The sequence below is a fragment of the Mercenaria mercenaria genome, unplaced genomic scaffold (genome assembly GCF_021730395.1).
Source record: "Mercenaria mercenaria strain notata unplaced genomic scaffold, MADL_Memer_1 contig_940, whole genome shotgun sequence".
NCBI lineage: Eukaryota > Metazoa > Mollusca > Bivalvia > Venerida > Veneridae > Mercenaria > Mercenaria mercenaria.
The window spans coordinates 1-26,223 of NW_026463858.1; the positions used below are offsets into that span (position 1 = coordinate 1).

At 36.5% G+C, this 26,223-nt stretch overlaps 1 protein-coding gene across 5 annotated transcripts in view; it reads right to left on the bottom strand.

Annotated features, from left to right (window-relative positions):
* Positions 1-834: 834 nt before the first annotated feature.
* LOC128555015 (uncharacterized) overlaps positions 835-26,223 on the bottom strand; it is a 40,993-nt gene continuing 15,604 nt past the window's right edge. For 4 of the 5 annotated variants that reach the window (XM_053536363.1, XM_053536362.1, XM_053536361.1 and 1 more), the window contains 6 exons: positions 15,267-18,719; positions 14,734-14,905; positions 8,294-8,407; positions 4,891-5,187; positions 4,509-4,568; positions 835-986 (listed from right to left, as the gene is read on the bottom strand). In XM_053536363.1, coding sequence (XP_053392338.1) covers positions 850-986; positions 4,509-4,568; positions 4,891-5,187; positions 8,294-8,407; positions 14,734-14,905; positions 15,267-18,704 — 4,218 coding nt within the window. In that variant the 5' untranslated portion in view covers positions 18,705-18,719 and the 3' untranslated portion in view covers positions 835-849. The remainder of the gene's footprint in view (positions 987-4,508; positions 4,569-4,890; positions 5,188-8,293; positions 8,408-14,733; positions 14,906-15,266; positions 18,720-26,223) is intronic. The other variant, XM_053536364.1, reaches the window with a different exon arrangement.

Consider the following 26,223-nt stretch of genomic DNA (forward strand, 5'->3'; position numbering starts at 1 on the left):
CAAATCCATTTTGTAATAATTGAGATATAGTGAAAATACATCAAAATCAACCTTAAATTTAAAGTAAAAGGGGACATAATTCATAAAAAATTTAGGTCAGAGTTAAGCACCTTATGTCACATCATCTGGGTGATGAGGTGGAACAACTATTTTAAGTTTGAATCAAATCCATTTAGTAATAACTGAGATATAGTGAAAATACAACAAAATTAACCTTAAATTCTTAGTAAAAGGGGACATAATTCATGAAAACCTGGTGTCAGAGTTATGCACCTTGTGTCACATGATGTGGGCACATGATCTGGAAGATGAGGTGGAACATCTATTTTAAGTTTGAATCAAATCCATTCAGTAGTAACTGAGATATAGTGAAAATACATCAAAATCAGCCTTAAATTCTAAGTAAAAAGGGGCATAATTCATAAAAAAATGGTGTCAGAGTTATGCACCTTGTGTCACATGATGTGGGTGATGAGGTGGAACATCTATTTTAAGTTTGAATCAAATCCATTTAGTAATAACTGAGATATAGTGAAAATACAACAAAATTAACCTTAAATTCTAAGTAAAAGGGGACATAATTCATGAAAACTTGGTGTCAAGAGTTATGCACCTTGTGTCACATGATGTGGGTGATATGGTGGAACATGTATTTTAAGTTTGAATCAAATCCATTTGGTAATAACTGAGATAATAGATTTCGGGACGCGACAGGACGGGACACGATGGGACGCGACAAAACTGACTCCTATATACCCCCCTCAAACATGTTTGGTGGGGGTATAATAAGTGGTACTGCCTAAATTGAATGACAGTCAAGTCCATTTTAGAATTATAGCAGGGAAAAGTTTAAAGCATAACTTTTTTAACACTTACATGTTCTTGATGACGTCTCTGTACTGCAGCCACATATCTCTCGCCTTTCAGTTTGTTGACATATTCACAACGTGGAAACCATCTTGTATGTTCCAACATTGGATCATCTCCTATTATACATAAATCATTGAAAAATATAAAGTTTGAGCGTATAAATTACTGTAACTATTTGGGATATAAGGCATTTTCATAGAAAGTATTTCTGGTCATTTCTTTACCTAATACTTAAAATCTACCAGGGTTAATCCAGAAGTATGTCACTATGTCCAATGCGCATTTATTTTTATATTATTATAGAGATTATATGAAGATGTTACCTAATTCAAGTATGATTACATGGGAAAATTTTGTATTCTAAGGTTGTTTTATTTTAACTTCAAAGTTCACCTCTTGCAACATTTTGGCACACGCAAAAATAACGTTTCTTTCATAAACAGAAAACAAGAGGACCATGATGGTCCTGAATCGCTCACCTGTCCCAACATGACCAGTTTTGAACCGAGTATGATGTCGTTTTTTCTATTATTGGACATAGTGACCTAGTTTTTGAGCTCATGTGACCCAGTTTTGAACTTGATCTAGATATCATCAAGATAAAAATTCTGACCAATTTTCATGAAGATCCATTGAAAAATATGGCCTCTAGAGAGGTCACAAGGTTTTTCTATTATTTGACCTAATGACCTAGTTTTTGAAGGCACATGACCCAGTTTCAAACTTGACCTAGACATTATCAAGATGAACATTCAGACCAACTTTCATAGAGATCACATGAAAAATATGGCCTCTAGAGAGGTCACAAGGTTTTTTATTATTTGACCTACTGACCTAGTTTTTGATGGCACGTGACCCAGTTTCAAACTTGACCTAGATATCAACAAGATGAACATTTTGACTAATTTTTATGAAGATCCATTGAAAAGTATGGCCTCTAGAGAGGTCACAAGGTTTTTCTATTTTGAGACCTACTGACCTAGTTTTGGACCGCACGTGACTCAGTTTCGAACTTGACCTAGATATCATCAAGATGAACATTCAGACCAACTTTCATAAAGATCCCATGAAAAATGTGACCTCTAGAGTGGTCACAAGCAAAAGTTTACGGACGGATGCACGGACGGACGGACGACGGGCGCTGCGTGATCACAAAAGCTCACCTTGTCACTTTGTGACATGTGAGCTAAAAACAACAACAAACACTGACAATCACAAATTGACACCAAAATAACACATTTAATAAAATGAAATTGTAATGATGAGAAGCTATGTCCTTCAACAAAACTTTAGTGGAATCCTCGCAGGTTAAAGTTCATTGTGCAGTGCTCAGGCTTGAAACTGCTTTATAGTGGCAAAAATATCAATTTCTGACGTCAGACACGTCAGTGACGGGCAACAATCATCCTAACCATGCTTTCTGTGCATGGCGATACCTCAATAGAATAGCTGTAAAATCTAATATTTTCCAAAAATAGTGCAAATAGATCAAAGTACTTGTACATGATTATTTTTATTTATACACATTCGTAAGGCTCTAGTAACATTACTTGTGGATCAACCCTTGTATATGCTGCTTTCTCATGGATATCAGGGGTCACGCTGTCGATCGCCACTTGAGCCATTTGCGACAAAAAATTAAATGTGGCTCCGAAATTTTCTAATTGGCGAAAATGGCCCGAAGCTATGTCTGCCTGCAGAACTATGAATATTGCTAGTTTTACGAACCAAAAGGTGTGAAAAATCGATAATCTGTGTAGACACAACATCCGTTATTGAAAGGGAGGGAGCCAATTTGCAATTTTTTTATTTGATCAGGCAGTTAATTGGTGATAATTAGATTACTGAATAACAAACTGGATAATTATAATCTTCATTTTGTGCACTTGATACGATTTTATGAGCAGTCGGCCGTTAGACAAATTTTCTATGATTGCCGAGGGTTAGTTTGGGCAAAAACAAATAAAAATGCTTTAGACAAGCAGAAATTGTAAGTATTGAATAGCTATGATGATAGAAAAGCGATAAAACATAGGTATTTTAGCAAATATTTAATTCTAACTTACGTTTTCCGAATTTGTCACCCGTTTTCGCGACCGTGATTTTCGGATATTTCTGTCATTTCTGACGAAATTTTTTAGTGCAATCTTAATAAAAAGCCAATAAAAAGTCTACATTTAAGAAAAATATGACAAATGTTGCAAAAGGAGCTCTTATTTTGAAGTAATTTTCGAGAATAAAACATGCGAAGGCATCGAACCCCACCCACTTGTAGGCAATGCAAAATAAGACACTGTTTTTTTTTTAAACAATTTTTTTTTCTTTTTTGACATCTTTATTTTAAATGTGATTTTCAGAATTTTTTTTATTAAATGGCAAATGTTTATAAAAATGATAATTTTAGAAATTAACACAAATTGATTTTCTAAATAACTTTTTAAAGGGTTAAGAAATATGTAATAACTACATTAATTTCTTGAGTAGTATGAGTACTTTGGTACATATAATGTAGTCGTACAAGAACGTCAATGCTATGCGCTTTGCCCTTGTTGGCCTCATAATTTTATCTTCGGAAAAAGCAGTGGCTCAGAGAAAAAAATTCCCAGTGTGACCCCTGGATATGAACCTCCTACAGTTACATCAGCACATGCATATTTCATGAAACTGACTCAATTCAATTAGTCAGTAACTGAAACAAAAGCTATTACTTTACAGAACAAAACATCAAAAATATCCATATTAAACATTCTCTGCACAATATCGATATCTTCACTCATTTGATCTGTTCATAAATATAATATATTACTGGGCTTCAGATGCAGTGTGTTTACTGCCTCAAATGTCACTGATTATCATAAATTTGAAGTGGTCCTAACTTGGAAGAATAAGTTAACAATAACTCAGATTAAATAAGTAAGGACTAAAATAAATACACAAGTATATGATAACTCAGAATAATTAGTAAATAATTAGTAACTAGGAAGAAAAAGTACATGATACCAAGTCTTTGTAATAGTCTTGACAATGGCTCATTAAGATGTGCTTCACAAGTAATGATTTCTCACTACTGCTTTGTGTAAAAGTTGAATTCAGAGGAAAAAATTTTCAAAACCACTTGTTTGCATTTAATACACCAGGACGGAAAAATATCAAGTGGCTTTTTCCTCTGAGTTATTGAATTGCAACAGGGCAAATACTGTGAAATCATTTAATATTCGTGGGGGACTAATTTTCGTGAATTTCGTGGTTGAGTCAATCCACAAAATTTAATCCCAGCGAACAAGTAAAATTCCCATTCATTTTATGTTCAAAAGTGAAATCCACAAATTCTTATCCCCATGAAATTACCATTTTGACCAAAACCACGAAATTTCATGACCACGAAATTAAATAATTTTATAGTAGTAAGAAACCTGACCTGGTCATATAGTTTCGACTTCAGTTCAGTCCAACACAAGGATCCAACTAGATGTTATCCAAAAACATCAGTTATCAACATCTATATCTGCTTTCACTGCTATAAATGTTTCATAACCTGTATAATGACTGACACAGACTGACAAAAATATTAAGATCTGTTCATTTGTTCTACGACTTATATTAGACAAGAGAACTAAAACAGTCCCCATGTAACCTACCTGGTTCCCAGTTTCGTAGACCTCCGCCGCAACAAAAGCAACGGGTAAAATCGGCCACACCTGTAATATAAAAGACAGTTACGGAGATCAGAAGTCCTAACTATACCAAGGTATATAGCTTACTGAAACAAAAGCTCCTAACACATGGTTGCACCTCTTGTTTTACATTTTGCTGCTATGATTCCCAGTAATGTAAGCAAAATTCAGTATAACGATCTTAACTTCCCAATACAGACCTATGAACAAAGCTTAATTTGCTGAGTTATCTGACTGCATAGCAGTCAATAAAATTTGCTCATTTTGCACTGTTCACATGTCACTTCCTTGCCAGAAATACGATTTTTTGGTAATACTTTCAGTTTTTAACATGAATGATACCTACCAACAAAGAAGAAACCTGCTTCTGACATTTGTCTAGGGGTTTGATCCAGGTAATCTGGCCATCCTTGGTATGAACTAACTCTAGAATCTATATTGACATAGTCTGGATGTTTAGGGTTATCGACAACCACAGTTATTGTAGGATCTGTTCTTCCTCCTGCACCAGGTGCAGGGTTAGTTTGTCGTGGCCCAGCAGCTGCTTCGGTAGACGATGATGGAGCATTGCTTCGTTGTAAACCTTCAGTTGCTCTTATAACAGAAGGCTGTGCATCTGTGTTTTGACCAGCTCTATTCAGACCTTGAAAAGATATTCTTTTAGTTAGATAAACAAAATATTTCTATCATGTATAAATTTAGATATTCTCAATTTCAAGTAAATTTACACTGGAAACAAGAGTGCCAGAATGTCACAATATACGCCCGTCACAGCAAATTTCTTTACACTAGCACCTGTATTTGCAAATGGAATTTTAATTTTGTGGTAGTAATTGTTTTTCTAAATCCACATAAAAACTCCTTACCAGGTAGAGATACCTTAAATTACACCTAAAATTTGAAAGTAGCATCTATGTTGTACCACAGAAAAGTGGTCTTGGTTTTTCCCTACGGTCAATTATAAAAAAGTTACAATATAAGTTATTTATAGTAACAACTAAGGGAAGTTAATCTTAAAAAAAAACAAGAGGGCCAAAATGGCCCTATATCGCTCACCTGTTATCATTGCACTTAAGGATAAGAAGGTCAAAAAATCATAATCAAGATCAATCAAAAGAATTATGAGAAAATATAGTTGAAATTTTCTTAAAGTTACTTCAAATAAAATTATTTTCAAATCAGGCCAGTAGTTTCATGCCTGAAGGATTACATCAGAGGAGGTTAGGAGCTGATTTTGACTGATGAAGCCCAAAGGACAGGAACAACAAAGGGAAGAAATTAAAAATAAATCTAAGTCCTCAGAAAAAAATCTAAGTCAAAAGGACAGGAACAACAAAGGGAAGAATTTAACCAAAATTAAAAAAAATTCTTACAAGGTACAGATATGTCAAAATACACCTAAAAATTGGAGGTACCATCCATGTTGTACCACAGAAAAGTGGTCTCAGTTTTTCCCTACGGCCAATAATAAAAAAGTTTCTTAAATAAGCTATCTATAGTAACATAAAAGGGAAGTAATTAAAAAAAATCATTGTAAGTGAACAAAACGATCTGCCAAATAAAAACAAGAGCACTGCAATCGACACAAATGCAGAGCAATATACACACAAAACAAAGTCATATGACCTTTGACCCCTAAGTGTGACCTTGACCTTGAAGTGAGCCATCCGAAACAGGCGCTCTGCACATTGTTTCGATGAGGTGAACATTTGTGTCAGGTTTCTTTGAAATCCTTCAAGGGGTTCAAGAGTTACAGAGCAGAAGGGAAATTGCTAACCAACAGACATACAGACAGATGGACACCGAGGCGATATAATATGTCCCTTCATGTGAATAAAAAGGAATCGAGATTTCTGTGCATTGTACTTTTGCCAGACTGAACAATCCCACATTCCATTTATTTGCACTTTATCTAAATTGTGGTAAACCAGTATCACTTTATTTACATATACTAAACCCATTAAAAGGTGGTTTTATCGAATGAAATGTGAAATGTAAGAGGATTGTAAGTACAAAGTACATGTGGTCAAAGGAGTGTCTTTGAGAATTTTGGATCAGACAATTTATATTACTGAACACTAATAGCAATCTGATGACAAAATACAAACAAGGGGAATGATAAACAGTAACTATACAATTAATCAGTACTTTAATTTTTTTATTGGCAAGGCTTTTGAGTAGTTAAGTGTTGTTGTTTTGAGTGCAGTATAACTCCACTTTAAGGTTGTAGCTTTCTCTCTTGGAAACTTTAAATGATTCCTATTATAGTAAATATTTTTTTAAAACACAATCATATAGAAATATTTCCTGTTCTTAGAAAAATACTAGGATTATCCAGGGACTTCTTGGGATTCTTTCAAACAGGACTTTAACAACAAAAGAAAGAATTTGATAGAAGAGTTGTCCTGTTTACAGGAAAATAACATGACTTTTTTCTTAAAAATATAGAATTTTAATCAATCAATTTGAAACATGATCTTGTAATGGTATTGTAAACAAGCGACCAAGTATTTCAGTGACAATACAGAAGTCCCCTAATGCTAGAAAACTTTCAATAGTGAGCTTGACCTTTGACCGACAATCATAGATCATGTGTTGACATATTGTCCAGGGATATAAATAAGCAGGGGCCCAATAGCCCTTGGCCCCTAGATTTTGGGCTGGGCCCCTAAATTGTTGGAGAAAATGCACATATACTTATAATGCTAAATAAAAATACTCATGTACAGGGCATTGCATAATCTACATATTGCCCTCTACTCATATACCAAGTTATATAAACCTAGCTTGAATTCTTTTGCAGACGGACAGAGGGCATTCCTACAGCCCTCTCCGGTGTTATGGGTAGGGGACTTATTAATTGCATCCAGGTGTTGTTTATCCATGTTTAGGGAGACATTTCATTCATTACACATTTCTAGTTATGGTGTTGTCAGAGTAAATGAAATTATTCTATATTTATGGTAAGTTAGAAAATTATTTCTGTATAAACTTTTAGAAAAAATACTGCATCATATTCCTTAATAATATTATGCTTTTAATGGTTTTAAAAAACAAAAAGGCATTTAGAATAGAAATTTTCTTAAAAATCAGTCTGATTACAGCATTAAAATTGAAATTTAATGTGTTAGCAGAGTTTCGGGATATCTGTACAAGTTTGATCAAGGACAGTTTCTTTCGCTTTGCCCAAGGGCATAAAACAAAACAAGTTTGATGGGACCTGTTCATTACATATACTATATCACAATGGTGAACAAGTGTGTTAAAGTTTCAATCTATTTCCAAAAGTGGTTACTAAAATACCAGCTTACATGCAAAACAAATCCACACGTGGAAAAAAGGGGAGAAACTTTGTAAAAAATGCCCACTGCATGTCAGAACAATTGTGTGAAGTTTCAATCAATTCCCTTTGCGGATATCAAGATACCAGCTTTCATACAAAATTTACCCCCTCCCCCACTCCCCAAAAAACTGGGACATAATTTTGTAAATGCAAAATACTGTTATGATATCAAACACACGCACTGTAAGTCATTTTATCACAGTCAACATATGTGTGAAATTTCAATCCATTCCCAAAAGTGGTTACTATTTAGATACCAGCTTTCACAAAAAATTCACAACTAGAGACGGTCTGAGATGAATGGGCGAGTGCAACAGCTCTACTTAATCTTCGAAAAGTCAAGCTAACAACTTTGTATGTACATGTGTGTTAAAATCTTTAGAGTATAATAATTATGGAGATTTACCGGCAAAAGCGCCCGCCCCTACAGGCCCTCCCAGAATTGAAGAGGGGCGGATCCCTGGAATCTGACTGCTTGTACTGGATGTTGTAGAACCACTTCCTAAAGGATCAATTCCAACTGTAACGAAAGAAACGGTCGATATGAATTTCATAAAAAACTTTCCCAAGCAGAAATAAATCCTGGTGGTCAGGAAATCCTGGGAAATCTGTGAACTTCCTCCTAATGTTCAAGAGTCAGTGCACTGCCAGAAAAAGTCGGGACTAAGGCAGACAGGAATATCAACAAGAGCTGTCACAGAAGACAGTGTGCTCGACTATTTCAGTGCTGGATAGTGAAATAGGACATTAATAGTATAATCTGAGGTAGCTTGAGCTATCACAGGAGTTTTTAATGACCCAAATGTGCATGACTACAAATTGGAAAATAGTTTAAGTCTGAGTAAAATGTAATTAGTTTTGATTGAGATAAGGTGAAAGTGTATCAAAACATTAACTAAGTGTAGAAGGGGCATAATTTATAGAATATTTCTGCAAGAGAAATGCACCATGTGTCATAATTTATTATGTTGCTAATTATGTGAAACATTAAAAATAAATCCATTTAGTAATAACTGAGATACAGAAAAAGGGCATCATAACTTTAACATGTTAAAAGGGAGCATAATTAAAACAATATTGGTGCCAGAGTTATGGACCTTGTGTGATATAATGTGAGTGCTGATGATGAACACTCATTGTAAGTTTGAAACAGATATATAGTTAAAGTGCATCAAAATTAACCTGGAATTGAATAATTCATGAAACAAGGCAGTCTGAAAGACAGCTAAATCCCCCGCCACTGCTATGGGTAGTGAAAGGGTAAACCTTTGACCTTTAGCTGTGACCTTGACCTTGAACTAACATGGCTGACTCATGAACTCTGCAAAATGTCTTGATGATAAGTTCTGCATATCATTTTGATGAGGTGATCATTTGACCCAAGTTTTATAAAATTCCTTCAAGGGGTTTAGGAGATACAGAGCGGACACAAAATGGAAGGCTAAAACCTTTGACCTTGAGTTGTGACCTTGACCTTGAACCGACATGGCTGACTCATGGGTTCTGCATATCGTCTTAATGAGGTGATCATTTGACCCAAGTTTCATGATTATCCTTCAAGGGGTTTAGGAGATACAGAGCGGACACAAAATGGAAGGCTCAAACCTTTCACCCTAAGTTGTGACCTTGACCTTGAGCAGGCATGGCTGACTTATGAACTCTGCACATTGTCTTGATGAGGTGATCATTTGACCCAAGTTTTATAAAATTCCTTCAAGGGGTTTAGGAGATACAGAGCGGACACAAAATGGAAGGCTAAAACCTTTGACCTTCAGTTGTGACCTTGACCTTGAGCCAGCATGGCTGACTCATGGGTTCTGCACATCGTCTTGATGAGGTGATCATTTGACCCAAGTTTCATGATTATCCTTCAAGGGGTTTAGGAGACACAGAGCGGACACAAAATGGAAGGCTCAAACCTTTGACCTTCAGTTGTGACCTTGACCTTGAAACGACATGGCTGACTTATGGGTTCTGCATATTGTCTTGATAAGGTGATCATTTGACCCAAGTTTTATAAAATTCCTTCAAGGGGTTTAGGAGATACAGAGGGGACACAAAATGGAAGGCTCAAACCTTTGACCTTCAGCTGTGACCTTGACCTTGAGCCGACAAGGCTGACTAATGGGTTCTGCACATCGTCTTGATGAGGTGATCATTTGACCCAAGTTTCATGAAAATCCTTCAAGGGGTTTAGGAGATATGGAGCGGACACGAAAGTGTTACGGACAGACGGAAGGACGGACGGAGACCATTCCTATAACCCCCCACCATTTGTGGCGGGGGATTAAAAATGGTGCAAGAGCATTGGCCCTAAGTGTCACATGATGTGGGTGATGAAGTTAATTACTTTAATTTTGAATCAAAACCCTTCTTTAATAACAGAAATATAGTGAAGATGCATAAAAATAAAATAGAAAGTAAGAAGGGGGCAAACTTCATGAAAAATGTGTGTCATAGATATGAACCTTGTGCGATGATATGGAATAACTGCTTTAAGTTTTAATCGAATCCATTTGGCATATTCAATTTTGAGATTGTTTTAGTGTTAAAACTATAAAATCACTTTTGATAATCAAAAGTTCTCTTGGCAAACCTGTGTCTGTTGACTCTTCCTGTAAGGAACTGACCTTTGCACATCATGCAATTTACAAAACATGTACATCTAAAGATGTTGCAGTGTGCTAAAATTAAATAATTTGTACAGTAATTGGGACACAAAGTCTGAATAGTCTATTAAGAGGCTCAGTAATATTGCAAGGCCATTTATCATGAAGTCTTCATTAAGTTGTAACCTTTGTGTAATACTGATCATTAAAATGACTACCAGAACTGCTTCAGTAACAGTTTTAAGACCTGGATCTGTTCTGAACATAACTGAAAGACATCAAGATCAGAATCAGGATATTAAAGATGAATAAGTACAGAAATAACAAGAGGGCCATGAAGGCCCTGTATCGCTCACCTGACCTATTGACCTAAAGATCATCAAGAATAACATTCTGACCAAGTTTCATTAAGATATGGTCATAAATGTGGTCTCTAAAGTGTAAACTAGCTTTTCCTTTGATTTGACCCGGTGACTTAGTTTTTGACCCCACATGACCCAGATTCGAACTTGACCTAAAGATCATCAAAATTAACATTCTGACTAAGTTTCATGAAGATACAGTCATAAATGTGACCTCTAAAGTGTTAACAAGCTTTTCCTTTGATCTGACCTAGTGACCTAGTTTTTGACCCCACCTGACCCAGATTTGAACTTGACCTATAGATCACCAAGATCAACATTCTGACTAGGTTCCATTAAGATACGGTCATAAATGTGGCCTATACAGTGTTAACTTGCTTTTACTTTAATTTAACCTGGTGGCCTAGTTTTTGATCCTACATGACACAGATTCAAAACGGAGCTTGAGACCATCAAGATTAACATTCTGAACAAGATTCATTAAGATTGGGCCAAAATTGTGACCTCTAGAGTGTTAACAAGCTTTTCCTTTGATTTGACCTGGTGACCTAGTTTTTGACCCCAGATGACCCAATATCGAACTCGTCCAAGATTTTATTGAGGGTAACATTCTGACAAAGTTTCATTAAGATTGGGCCAAAATTGTGACCTCTAAAGTGTTAACAATCAAATTGTTGACAACAGACACAGGGCGATCACAAAAGCTCACCTTTGAGCACTTGGTGCTCAGGCGAGCTAATAAAAAGTTTTATTTTTGTTGGGTTTAACATTGCACCAACAAAATTTAGGTCATATGGCAACTTGGAGGAAGAACTTTGGTGGCCTCCTTGCATTATTTTATCAATGGCAGGCACCTGGGTAGAACCATCAATCTTCTGTAAGCCTGCTGGAGGGCTTCCTCACATGAAGAATTCAATGCACCGAGTGAGGCTCAATTTGCAGCCTGATCCAGGGATATCTTGATATATCATGACCTGGTATTTCCTCCAATATCCTGGTCCTGGGATATCCTGATCCCTGAATATCTTGATATATCCTGGACCTGGGATTTCCTCAAATATCCTGGTCCTGTGATCTCCTAAGATATCCTGGTCCATGGAACTCCTGATATATCATGGACCTAGGATTTCTTTAGATACCCTGGTCCTGTGATGTCTTGAGATTATAATCCAGGACCTTGGACTTCCTGAGATATCTTTGTCCTGGGATTTCCTGAGATACCCTGGTCCTGGGATTTCTTAAGATATCCTGGTCAAGGGATTTCCTGAGATTTCCTGGTCCTGGGATCTGATATATCCTGGACCTAGGATTTCTTTAGATATCCTGGTCCTAGGATGTCTTGAAATATCCAGGACCTGGGACTTCTTGAGATATCTTTGTCCTGGATCTCCTGAAATATCCTGGTCCTGACATATCTTGAGACATCCAGGACCTGAGATTTCTTGAGAAATCCTGGTCCTGTGATCTCCTGAAATACCCTTATCCTGGGATTTCCCAAGATACCCTTGTCTTTGGATATCCAAAGATATCCTGGTTCAAAGAAGGGATAATCTACTATCCTGGTATTATCTGTCTTTTTCAGATCTGATGTGAAAAACTGCAATGTTCATTACTTTCTCAACTTTAATCTGATTTTGAAACTTCTATCCTCTCCTTTAATGAAATAAGAAGTCATATTAGACAGAAATAACATTAAAACAATGTTGCCTTTCCCTTAAAGATCATCTTTCTTACCAAGTTTCATACAGATCAGGTATAAAGTATGATTGAAGGACAAAATCCGCTCTGCTCAATTTGACAAAGGCAGACAAAATCCTCCCTTTCATTTTGTTGTTTAACTTGAGCAGGGTGTGTGTGCCTGCATGCGTACGTGCGTCTGGCGGGGGCATGATTTTGTCTGTATTCCATAAAATATGGCGTCTGGAGTGTTAACTGGGTTTTCGATAATTAATTCTAGTGGTCTAATTGTGGGACCTTAATGACCCAGTTTCAAACTTTGTCCAGATTTCATCAAGATAAACATTCTGACCTGGTTTAATATAAATCAGTTTGAAACTATATCCTCTAGAGTTCAACAAGGTTTTTCTTTGGCATGACCTAGTCACGTAGTTTATGAAACAAGATGAGTCACTTTTGAATTTGGCCTAGATTCTTTAAAGACAAACATTTGACCAGGTTTCTTATAGTTCTTGTAGAATAATAGGCCTCTGCAGTGTTAACATGGTTTTCTAAAGAGATGACCTAGAGAACTAGTCTTCATCCTATATCAGCAAGTTTAGAACTGGACTTCATTTTCTTAATGACAAAAATTCTGACAAGTTTTATATAGATCAGGTAAAAAGTATAGCCTTTAGAGAATTAACAAGGTTTTTCTATAATTTGACCTTGTGACCTAGTTTTTGACCCATGATGAGTAAGTTTAGATTGTCCCCTAGATTTCAAAAAGGTAAACATTCTAACCAGGCATTATAAAGATAAGGTAGAAAATATGTCCTCTATTGTAAATAGGGTCCATGATTTAACCTATAGTGACCTGGATTATAACCCAAGATGACCAGGTCTGGAATTATAGAAGATTTCATAAAGACAAATATTCTGACCAAGTAGCAAAACTGTGACCTCCAGAATAAAAAGTAAGATTGTTAATGATGCACCATGCATGATGCCCACCAACAGACATATAGCTATCATAATAACTCACCTTGACCAAAGGTGAGCTAAAAAGACTGGCTATTCCATCAATTTTGCATGCAAAATTTCTAAAGTCATAACTAGCCTCTGCAACAATTCATTTTTACATGTTTACTTACTTGTAAAAGTAAAAGTAAAGAACAACAGATTTACAATAGCAAATTAACTGCTGTCTACAACAGTTTTTAACCCAGATTAGCATAGTTTTGACAAAACGTAAGCCAGAGTTATTAAACTTGTCATATGAAGTGTGGAGAATGTGAAAACATCTGATCAAGTAATTCCAGAGAAACAGGCTTACATGTTAACCAAAGTTCCCATTTAAACAGGGGCATAACTTAATAAATGGTAGAGTTATGTAACTTGCCCCTAGATGCCAAACACAATACCATAACATAAGCTCTTCTATTTGAAAAATTTCAGTCAAGCTAAAAATTTGATTCAAACCAGTACCCCTAAAAGGACCTTTTCCCAATTGAAAAATGCAATCTTTTTTCCCAATTATCATCCAAAAATTGCCCAAATGACCAAATTAAGTTTGCATTTCGATGATTGCAGAAGGAAAACTTAGTTACATTGACATTCACCATGATTTAACCATTCAAACAGTTTGTTTGATGATATTTACATGGAATAAAAGAAAGAAGCATTCTAAATGATGTTATTAATTAACTATAAAAATTCCAAATCTGAGTAAAAACTCCGCTATTTTCCCCAATTTATCCCGTACCGGACCTTTTCCCAAATGGGAAAAAAAACCCACTGCAAACATACCTTTGTATTTAGGTTATGTGAACCAAATGTTTATCTTAATTATAAATCAGCTATCAACTGTCAGCTATCACTTGCTGGTCATTATTATATATATCAAAGTCTAAATACATGGACCATTCAACTATTCAATGATATCTTTAGTGATTTGTACCAACCATATATCAAAATCATGCGAGTCTCAAATGCTTGACCTTTGTGAAGTTGTGAACAACCTTTGCTTTATATACACTCGGTGGTTTTAACTTGCTGATTTCGGTGTTGTTTTATTTTGCAAATGAAATCTCTGTTTTAGTTTATCAAACTTTTTCCCAAAAAGCTAACAGTAAAACTAGATGCACATAAGAAACAAATAATTCAAGTGCAGATAATGTCAAGCAAGTAAAATTTTGCTAAAATATATAAAAACATACCATTACTTCTTGCACCTGTAGCTACGTTATTTCTTCTTGGAGCTATGATAGTAGAATAGGAGTGCCCTGTCCGTCCCAGAGCTCGTTGTGTACGGGGCTGAGACAATGCCAACAAGGAACGATCTCTACTTTCTGGATCTTCTGTTGGTTGCTGGGATATACTTTCTCCTCCCTTTTAAATACCGTATAAATTTCAAAATAGTTTTTTAACAATCTATGAATAGATATTTTCAATTAACTTTAATTGACTAAAATCAAAAAATGCAAAGAATGTATTTTAATTTCATGAAATCTTGAGAAAGTCTATAGGTGGAACTAATGGCAGCTTCCCAACAAGGCTTTATTAAGTGATCATATGCAGAGTGATATATCTTCAGTCCTAGGCTCAGTTTAGCCATTTCATCAATCATTTTGCAGATATTCTAATTTCCAGCATGATTAAAGGAAGACTTAAAGTTCTTTAACATATTTTTGCTTTATCTGTCTGCCAAAGATTTTGGGCCTTGCTATCATTTGACAATACATATACTTACACTACTTGAAGCCTGACCAATCTGCAAACTGCTCATGGCCTCACTGGCAGCTGCAGCACTGGAGCTAGTAACTGTGGTATTCACTGAAGTAACAGTAGGAGCTGAAGTCCTTGCCTGTACTGATGCCCCACCTTCATTGTCCCCAGAAGTTATTGATATGTTCACAGACTCTTGGCCTCTGTTTTCATGAAATGGACAATTTGGAGACTGCCGTCGGTGTTCAGCATTAACATCATCAAACATTTCCCAATTAGAGTGACGGGCATCACAAAGGTAACATCTTGTGGTTGTGTGTCCTTCTGTATTGTCATGGTAAAATCCATCTCTAGCAAGAGCTATAGCATTTCCATTACCAGTGTAATTACAAAATGTGGCCAGTCTGAGCCATTCATACTGCATACGCTCTCGAGTTGTTGGAGGTGGACCATTGTTTAGTCTATCAAAGTATCTCGCTAATCCATACACAAATTGAGAATGGTGGTCTAAGTGTATTTCTCGAGCAACAGATTTTGCAACTCTTCTTCCTTCGTTTGTAATATAATATGTCAGACATTTTCTAAGCTTTTTTGTAAAAGATTTGTTAGATATGGTTGAAGAGCCAAGTCCGGAGTCTACTGTAATTTGAGACAATTCTTGTCTGGACTTCAATTCTTTATCCTTGTAACTTTCACCTGTACATGAATGCCTCAACTTTGCCCTTGTACTTTTTTGTAAAAAACATTTCTTTTTTGACCTTAAGGAACATACAAAATTGGCCGGTTCCAGTGACCGAATTTCAGGCTTTGGAGCATGTTTATAGTGTTTCCTTTTCTTTTGCATACGTGGTGTTATCTTCCCTTCTCTTTTACTACTTTTCTTCTTACAAATTCTTCTCTCGCCAGTTTGCACAGTTATTTCTGGATAAACACTCTTGCTAAAGTAATAGCTCTCCTCAGTAATGTCAGCATCACCTAGTTGCTCCATAAAGTTAGGAAGACCTTCATCTAAAGGTACAGTTTTAGAAACAGGCATATTGTAGTCATCAGTAGTAGACTGTGACTCTGTCTGAGATTTTTTTCCTGGGTCCTTTTCAGGAACGTATCTTAAAATCCCATACTTATTATTCCAACTTTTTTCAACATACACCTCTGATGATACTTTAGCACACATACGTCCTGATAGCTCCGTTTGTGAATTTGTCCTAACTTCATTTTCAGCATAACATATAGCGAATGAATAAAATCTCCTTTGAGAAATATCATTATTAAACTGTAAATTACATGTAACATCATGTTTGCAGTAGTCTGGTAAGATTTCTAAACTTCGTGTTTTTCTTAAGTTTGTTTCATACAAGATATAGGAATCTGTAATTTTTTCGTCTTCGTTAGAATGTACTACCAGAATGCTACTATCAGCTAGACTTTTACCAGCATCAACAATTTTCTTTTTTCCACAACTCTCCGTATGTGCATGAAAAACTGCACATCCTTCACTGTCCTTCTGCACTAAAGAACAATTCTTATCACCAGTGTCTGCAGATGATAAAATGAAATGTAAATGATCTGACACATCAAGAACATCCAGATCAATACCTGAATCTGAACTTTCTTTCAGCAGTCGCCTTCTTTTGTTACCAGTTTGAATGAGTTGTTCACTTAAAAATGGTAAGATTCTTTTCCTGCTTCTTGCTTGATTTAAATTTGCATTTTTCTCAAAGTCAGCAAAATCTTTAAATCGGTCACTTCTATGCTTCTTTGTAAGTTTCATACTATGTAGTGTCACTGGTATTTGTTTATCTCGAATCGTGCTGTTTGCCAGGCTTTTGAAATGATCATGTTTGATTATTTCATTACCAGCCCCCTCTTCCTCACCGTTTTGATTTATTTCAACATAACTTTCTTCTTCATTTTCAACTGCTTCCTGCCTACAAAAATTGTGAACTTCTCTGGAATTTTGTAATTCTGTCCATTCATTAAGTCCATTTTCACATATTTCCATGGCAGCTTCACGTGACTGATCGTTTTCACCTTCCCCTTTGACTTCTTGTCTGTTTTCATACTTTGGACTTGAATCTGAGTTATTACAGTTTTCAACTTCATTTAATGAATCTGCCACATATGACTTGTCAGTTTTTACTTCAGTTAACTCTGCCCCAGGCTTCTGATGAAACTTGTCAAAACAATCTGGATTAGATTCTTTTTTACTTACATCTGAAGTAATAAAATCTTCTGTTAACTGCCAGACAGTGCCCGATGAGATGGTGTTCCAAGGATATCCTGTTGGAACTGTTGACTTAGAACTGCTTTCACCTTCTGAATCTGCCAACTTTTTGAGCTGCTGTCCAAACCCTTTAGCTTCAGTCTCATCTCTATTATATGAAGGCTGCGGTAACTTAAGAATAGTCATTTCTTCTTGACCTTCAGTCTCTATATTTAAGACAGATTTTAAGTCTGTTTCTTCATCGCAAGCATTCGTAAATATAGATGTAGACTTGCAAAGTCCTGAACACTCTTTCCCTTTAATATCTTTCCTACCTTCAATTCCAAATTTTCTTTCTTGTTTTCCACATATGAATCCATCACAATTATTTTCTGTGACCACAGCACAATACTTGGATTCATTATTGTTTGAAGTATCATTATCTTTATTTTCTATTGTCAGCAGTTTTCTATTCTCTGTTTTGGTATGATCTTGTTTCACTAATGCTTTTCCATTAGGATTTAAATGACTGACCCTTTGTGAATCTCTTGGATCATGACTATGAGCTCCTCTCTTTTTAGCTAACTGCTGTACTTGTAGGACATCTTCTTGATTCTTAAACATATCACTCTCATTCTCTGATCTAACACATGTTTTCACATTTGAATTTGAACAATCTTTATATCTTTGAGCATTTTCTTTCTTTGACTTTATTTTTGCACATGTATTTGTGGCCTTATTCAAGTGTGTATCTTGTAAGGTAGATGAATGCACAGCAGTGGGACAAGTTGAACCAGAAGGATATGGTCTTTGGTTAGCAATCCCAAATGATGACTCATTTTTATATTCATTACCAGTTTCTGGATCAATATGTCTAGAATGTCTATGCTTATCAAGAGGTATGTCATTCACAAAATGTAAAGAGGGATCAGTAGTATCCAACTCTTCTATTAATGATTCTTGTACTGGTTCTTTAAAACTGTCTGTTCTGGAGTGGAGTCCACAAAAATACTTCCTCGTATTCTTACCAATCGTAAACTTTTTCACAAGGATTTTTAATTTGCTTTTTATACCAGCACTTGACTTTTTAGGATGGCAATTTTTTGCAGTAAAATCAGCTTCTGATCGTTTCGATATTGATTCTGTGCCATATTCTGCACATGCGCATGAGTAATAATTAATGTTGAATATGCATTCTTTCATAGCCCCTACATGAAGTTGGCCCTTCGGCAACTCAAAACTAGTTTCGGTTTCTGCCATCTCCGGTATGTCACTCTGCAGAAGAAAAAAAAACACATTTCAAAATAAATCTGACAGCCTAGACTAAGAAATAGCAATAAAAATAAAATTGTGGGGGGTGGGGGGGGGGGGGGGTGCAATATAAATAACTATATTTTTTGTCTTCTAAGTGTGACTTTGACCTTAAAGCTAAGGGACTGTGATTGCACATGGCACATTGTATCTTCATTCCAAGTAAAATTGAAATATTGATGGCCTGATGGAAGAAAACACAAAACGGACCTTGTTAATCTTCAACCTCCAGTGTGATCTTGACCTTTCAGCTTTGGGTGTAAGTGTTGCACATGACAAATACAAATACACTTAATAGCACAAAAAGTATAAAAATATTCTTTTGCGCTTTACAATAACCTTAAAATGCATATCTGGATTTTATTTTTTAAAACTAATTAATTATTTAAGAAAAAATTATTACAAATATCAACTAGAGTTGTCACAGGAGTGACGAATTATACCCCCACAATATGGCCTTGTCACAGAACTAAGCCAATGTCAAAGCCGAACTTGCTTGACCTTTGACCTACTGACCACAAAATCAACAGAGGTCATCTGCTAGTCATGATCAACCTCCCTATGAAGTTTCAAGATCCTCCGCTAAACCATTCTCAAGTTATCGTCCGTAAAAGGTTTAAATGACCTTTGACCTTTGGAACTCAAAATCAATACAGGTCATCTGCTTGACATGACCAACATCCAGATTCACCGAGTCTCAACGTAAGCGTTGACCGGTGGTATAACTACGTGCGAGCAGGTTGCTTTTTGCGGTTGTTTTCACCAGTCAAGGTAATATTTTCCTTCGCAATTTTTTTCATTTTTAAAGCTTTGTTATTAAGAATTGGCCGAGGATGACCTACAATGGACGCGCTTTGATGGTGATGTATTGAAATTTTCATGTCATTTGTATTTTTTTCTAACATTCATGAAATATTCACTAAAAAACACGTATTTGGATACCATACCATAGTTTTCTCGCTTTAAATGGATAAATTACTGTTAAAATGTCCTGTAATTTAGTTATACATGTACGATATACCCACGTTAACAGATCGCTCACCGTTATATGCAGTTTAAAAATCACATAGCCCGGCAAAACCCGGCCGTCGGCGAAGGTGCTGTCTTACGTCCGAGTCGGTGGTACACCAAAATAAAAATGCATACGTACGAGCTGGTGGAATTTAAGAAAAACGATATTTTCAAGACTTTTCAGGATCCGACAGTGGACAAAATGCATTTTTATCGATATATAGACTACCATTTCATGTTTCTTCATTGTGCACAGTCATTTTAACATATGTCGGGTTCATACTCGAAGCCTGTAGTAAATAATAATGAATTAAAGGGGGGCGGGGGACAGTAGCTGTGCAATAAATAAATTGTATGCATAAAAAGAGAGCACTATATCAGCAAAAGAAAGTATTTACTAAATGTCACATTAAAATAGTATAGATATTTCGCGATTAAAAAAATCACGACAAAATGAAATTTTTTTTGATGATTTTTGTATCAAAATTTACCATATCTGGCAAACATTTTTCAAAACCTTATATCAACGCTACAAAAATTCAAGACTTATAAAAGACGCATAATAAATATGTTTTATTCATAACTTCTATGTAATATATTGACATTCTGTGTGACACAGTTACGTAGGTTTTCTTCGTTCAATACAACAGCCAGTTTTTAAACACATGACCAGTTTTTGACCCTTCAACTGACAGTACTATACCCTTTTGAGGCCCAGGCTAGAGTGCATTTAAACATTTTATTTAACATGGTCATTCTTTTCAACATAAACTTCCTAATAATTGTTCATAACAAGGAGCTGCATTCAATAAACGCTTGATGCCCCCAGTGGGATCCTTGTTGATAGATTTTGCACCTAAGTCCAAAACGAGGTCAAGGTCAAACTGAGGTCAGGTGATGTTTGAAGGAATGGTCACAGGTTACATCTGCATTAGTATCAAGTCATTCTAGTAAGGGGTATTGATGCTAGACGAAACGGTCCCATTTGGTTAACCAAGAGATGGCCCATATAAAGCAACCTAAGTCCAAAATGAGGTCAAGGTCAAACTGAGGTCAGATGATGCCTGAAGATGAGGAATGGTCACAGGTTATATCTGCCTTAGTATCAAGTCACTCTAGTAAGGGGTATTGATGCTAAACGAAACGGTCCCATTTGGTTAACCTCGTACGGACGGACGAACGAACGAACGAATGGACGGACAGGAAATCACTATTTGCCTCCCGCATCAGTAGATGCTGGGGGCATAAAAAGAAAAGGCCTTCGTCTTGATAGGGCACTACTGTCCATGTTATTCGACCTGGCGGGACGGAGTTAAATTCAGATTTGTGCGAATGCTGGTAAACGAGCAAAATACGCAGAGCAATATATTTCTAGATGGCCACTGAATGAGAAATCTGGTTGCAGAATATACTATATATCCAGCACAATAACGCAGTGGAACATCGCGAAACCCCGCCCCGGCAGGTCCAATTACAATCGTACAGAATGTTGGTGGCGATTTCCTGTGCAAAAAAGGTAGTTATTGCCTTATATATAATAGTAAATGATCAATGGAATGTTTGATGTTACTCAATCGCTATTGGGTAAAATCTATGTAGAACAAAGAAATAAACTTTCTAAATTGTAGAAAAAGAAAATTGATTTACTTTCAGTGTTGGTATGACCTAATTATGAACCTGTATCCAATTTCACCAAAATCAAGCGTTTGGTTAATAAAAAATTGAGATTTTTTCGTGTCATTTTGAATCGCAAAACATCTAAAACTTAAAGAAGTATACATTTATATAAAACAAGTGAGTATAACTGGGACCAAAAGCTTGATAGTTAACTATTAACTATCTTCATTGAAAGGTTTTGGTCGAAACAAAGTCATTTAAATCAAGTGATTTCTTTAAATCGATAAAGTAGCATAATTCTATGAGAACCACATGAAACAGTAACTGAAATTTAAATTGCACAATCAAATATTAGTCAGGATGGTTCACAGAGTCTTTACAGTTAAAACTTTCCAATATACATTTATTTATATTTCCATTTCTCGTGCAGCTCGTGTTTTACGTACACTCCTTTTCAATAATAGGTTGTGTCTTATTATGTATTATAATGCAAAGGTCAACCACCGGGGTCAAGTTGCTTCCACTATACTTCAATTACTTTTCTCCCAAACGTTACTTGCAATATTTACACCTATTAATATACTGAGCTAATCTAGAAACGCAACATTTTTCAAAATATATATACATGTACAAGGAAAGTGTGAAAGAAAAACGAGGGAAAAAACGTTGCGTATCAAGATGTACTTAGCTTTTAATAGGGTCAACTGTGGTTTAACTGTACTGTAAGCGTAGACACATAAGCAAATAATAGTCTGGCGATTAATATTCGGTCACAAAATCCTGCTAAATGCGCTAAATGACTGTGTACAATGATGCGTTAAATGACTGTGCACAACGAAGAAACATGAAATGGTAGTCTATATATCGATAAAAATGCATTTTGTCCACTGTCGGATCCTGAAAAGTCTTGAAAATATCGTTCTTCTTAAATTCCACCAGCTCGTACGTATGCATTTTTATTTTGGTGTACCACCGACTCGGACGTAAGACAGCACCTTCGCCGACGGCCGGGTTTTGCCGGGCTATGTGATTTTTAAACTGCATATAACGGTGAGCGATCTGTTAACGTGGGTATATCGTACATGTATAACTAAATTACAGGACATTTTAACAGTAATTTATCCATTTAAAGCGAGAAAACTATGGTATGGTATCCAAATACGTGTTTTTTAGTGAATATTTCCTGAATGTTAGAAAAAAATACAAATGACATGAAAAATTCAATACATCACCATCAAAGCGCGTCCATTGTAGGTCATCCTCGGCCAATTCTTAAAAACAAAGCTTTAAAAATGAAAAAACTGCCAAGGAAAATATTACCTTGACTGGTGAAAACAACTGCAAAAAGCGACCTGCTCACACGTAGTTATACCACCGGTCAACGCTTACGTTGAGACTCGGTGAGATTAAGTTTCCTGATCCTAGTCCCAAGCATTCCCAAGTTATTGTCCGAAAACTGTTTAAATGATACGAGTGACTGTGACCTTGACCTGTGACCTACTGACCTCAAAATCATTAGGGGTCATCTGCTAGTCATAACCAACCTCCCTATCAATTTTCATGATCCTAGGCCCAAGCATTATCAAGTTATCATCCAGAAACCATTTAACTGTTCCGAATCACTATGACCTTGATCTTTGACCTACTGACCTCAAAGTAGAACTTGACCTGTATTTTATGATGTTACACCTGTGTACCAAAATTTATGATCCTAGGCCCAAGCGTTCTCAAGTTATCATCCGGAAACCGTTTAACTGTTCCGAGTCACTGTGACCTTGACCTTTGACCTACAGACCTCAAAGTCAAATCTGACGTGCATTTCATGATGTTACACCTGTATACCAAAATTTATGATCCTAGGCCCAAGCGTTCTCAAGTTATCATCCGGAAACCGTTGTTCCGAGTCACTGTGACCTTGAACTTTGACCTACAGACCTCAAAGTCGAACTTGACCTGCATTTCATGATGTTACACCTGTACACCAAAATTTATGATCCTAGGCCCAAGCGTTCTCAAGTTATCATCCGGAAACCGTTTAACTGTTCAGGGTCACTGTGACCTTGACCTTTGACCTACTGACCCCAAATTCTAACTTGACCTGTATTTTCTGATGTTACACCTGTGTACCAAAAATTATTTAAATCGGTCAAGCCTTTCATGAGTTATCATCCGGAAACCATGCAAACCAACGGACCAACTGCCAAGCTCACTCCTTTATACCCGCCAAAACTTCATTTTGTGGGGGTATAAATACAACTTTATAACAGTATTTAGATATCACTAGATGTTCATATTCCAAAAAAGGCTTTGTCATAATACTACAACAATTACAAACTAGAGTTGTCACAGGAGTGACGAATTATACCCCCACAATATGGCCTTGTCACAGAACTAAGCCAATGTCAAAGCTGAACTTGCTTGACCTTTGACCTACTGATCTTAAAATCAATAGAGGTCATCTGCTGGTCATAATCAACCTCCCTATGAAGTTTCATGATCCTCGGCCCAAGCGTTCTCAAGTTATTGTCCAGAAAAGGTTTAAATGACCTTTGACCTTTGGAACCCAAAATAATTACGGGTCATCTGCTGGTTATGACCAACCTCCCTATTAAATTTCGTGATCCTAGTCCGAAGCATTGTGAAGTTATTGTCCGAAAACCGTTTAATTGTTCCAGGTCACTGTAACCTTGACCTGTGACCTGCTGACCTCAAAATCATTAGGGGTCGTCTGCTGGTCATAACCAACCTCCCTATCAATTTTCATGATCCTAGGCCCAAACGTTCTCAAGTTATCATCCGGAAACCGTTTAACTGTTTCATGTTATTGTGACCTTGACCTTTGACCTACTAACCTCAAAGTCGAACATGACCTGTATTAAATCATGTTACACCTGTGTACAAAAAAATTAAGACCCTAGACCCAAGGGTTCTCAAGTTATCATCTGGAAACCGTTTAACTGTTCCAAGTCACTGTGACCTTGACCTTTGACCTACAGATCTCAAAGTCGAACTTGACCTGTATTTCATGATGTTACATCTGTGTACCAAAAATTACGATCCTAGGACCAAGTGTTCTCAAGTTACCATCCGAAAACCATTTAACTGTTCCGAGTCACTGTGACCTTGACCTTTGACCTACAGACCCGAAAGTCGAACTTGACCTGTATTTCATGATGTTACACCTGTGTACCAAAATATATTATCATAGGCCCAAGTGTTCTCAAATTATCATCCGGAAACCGTTTAACTGTTCAGGGTCACTGTGACCTTGTCCTTTGGCCTATTGACCCGGAAACCGTTTAACTGTTCAGGGTCACTGTGACCTTGTCCTTTGGCCTATTGACCCCAAATTCGAATTTGACCTGTATTTTCTGATGTTACACCTGTGTACCAAAAATTATTCAAATCGGTCAAGCCTTTCATGAGTTATCATCCGGAAACCACAACAAGAGGGCCATGATGGCCCTGTATCTCTCACCTGTTATCACTACACTTAAGGACAAGAAGTTGTTTATAGTAACATAAAAGGGAAGTAATTAAAAAGTTTTTATTGTAAGTGAACAAAAGAAGGATCTGCCAAATAAAAACAAGAGCACTGCACTGCAATGCAAATGCAGAGCAATATACACACAAAACAAAGTCATATGACCTTTGACCCCTAAGTGTGACCTTGACCTTGAAGTGAGTCATCCGAAACATGTGCTCTGCACGTTGTTTCAATGAGGTGAACATTTGTGTCAGGTTTCTTGGAAATCCTTCAAGGGGTTCAAGAGTTACAGAGCAGAAGGGAAATTGCTAACCAACAGACAGACAGACAGACGGACACCGAGGTGATAACATAATACGTCCCTTCAGGCATATAAATAGGAAATGAGATCTTATTGTGATAAAAGTTGTGTGCAAATTTGGTTAAAATCAAATCACAAATGAAGCTGCTATTGTGCAGACAAGGTCAAAATAGCTAATTTTGGCCCTTTCAGGGGCTGTAACTCTGGAACCCATTAGGGGATCTGGCTGGTTCAATAAAGGAATCAAGACCTTATGGTGACACAAGTTTTGTGCAAGTTTGATTAAATTCAAATCATAAATGAAGTTGCTATTGTGCAAACAAGGTCAAAACAGCTAATTTTGGCCCTATCAGGGGCCATAACTCTAGAACCCATAATGGAATCTGGCCAGTTCAAGAAAGGAACCAAGATCTTATGGTGATACAATGTGTGCAAGTTTGGATAAAATCAAATCATAAATGAAGCTGCTATTGTGCAGACAAGGTCAAAATAGCTAATTTTGGCCCTTTCAGGGGCCATAACTCTGAAACCCATTAAGGGATCTGGCCAGTTCAAGAAAGGAACTGAGATCTTATGGTGACACAAGTTTTGTGCAAGTTTGATTAAATTCAAATTATAAATGAAGCTGCTATTATGCAGACTAGGTCAAAATAGCTAATTCTGGTCCTTTCAGGGGCCATAACTCTGGAACCCATAAAGGCATCTGGCCAGTTCAAGAAAGGAATCAAGATCTTATGGTGATACAAGTTGTGTGCAAGTTTAGTTAAAATCAAATCATAAATGAAGCTGCTATTGTGCAGACAAGGTCAAAATAGCTAATTCTGGCCCTTTCAGGGGCCATAACTCTGAAACCCATAAAGGAATCTGGCCAGTTCAAGAATGGAACCGAGATCTTATGGTGATACAAGTTGTGTGCAAGTTTGGTAAAAATCAAATCGTAAATAAAGCTGCTATTGTGCAAACAAGGTCATTTTGGCCCTTTCAGGGGCTGTAACTCTGGAACCAATAATGGGATCTGGCCGGTTCAAGAAAGGAATCAAGATCTTATGGTG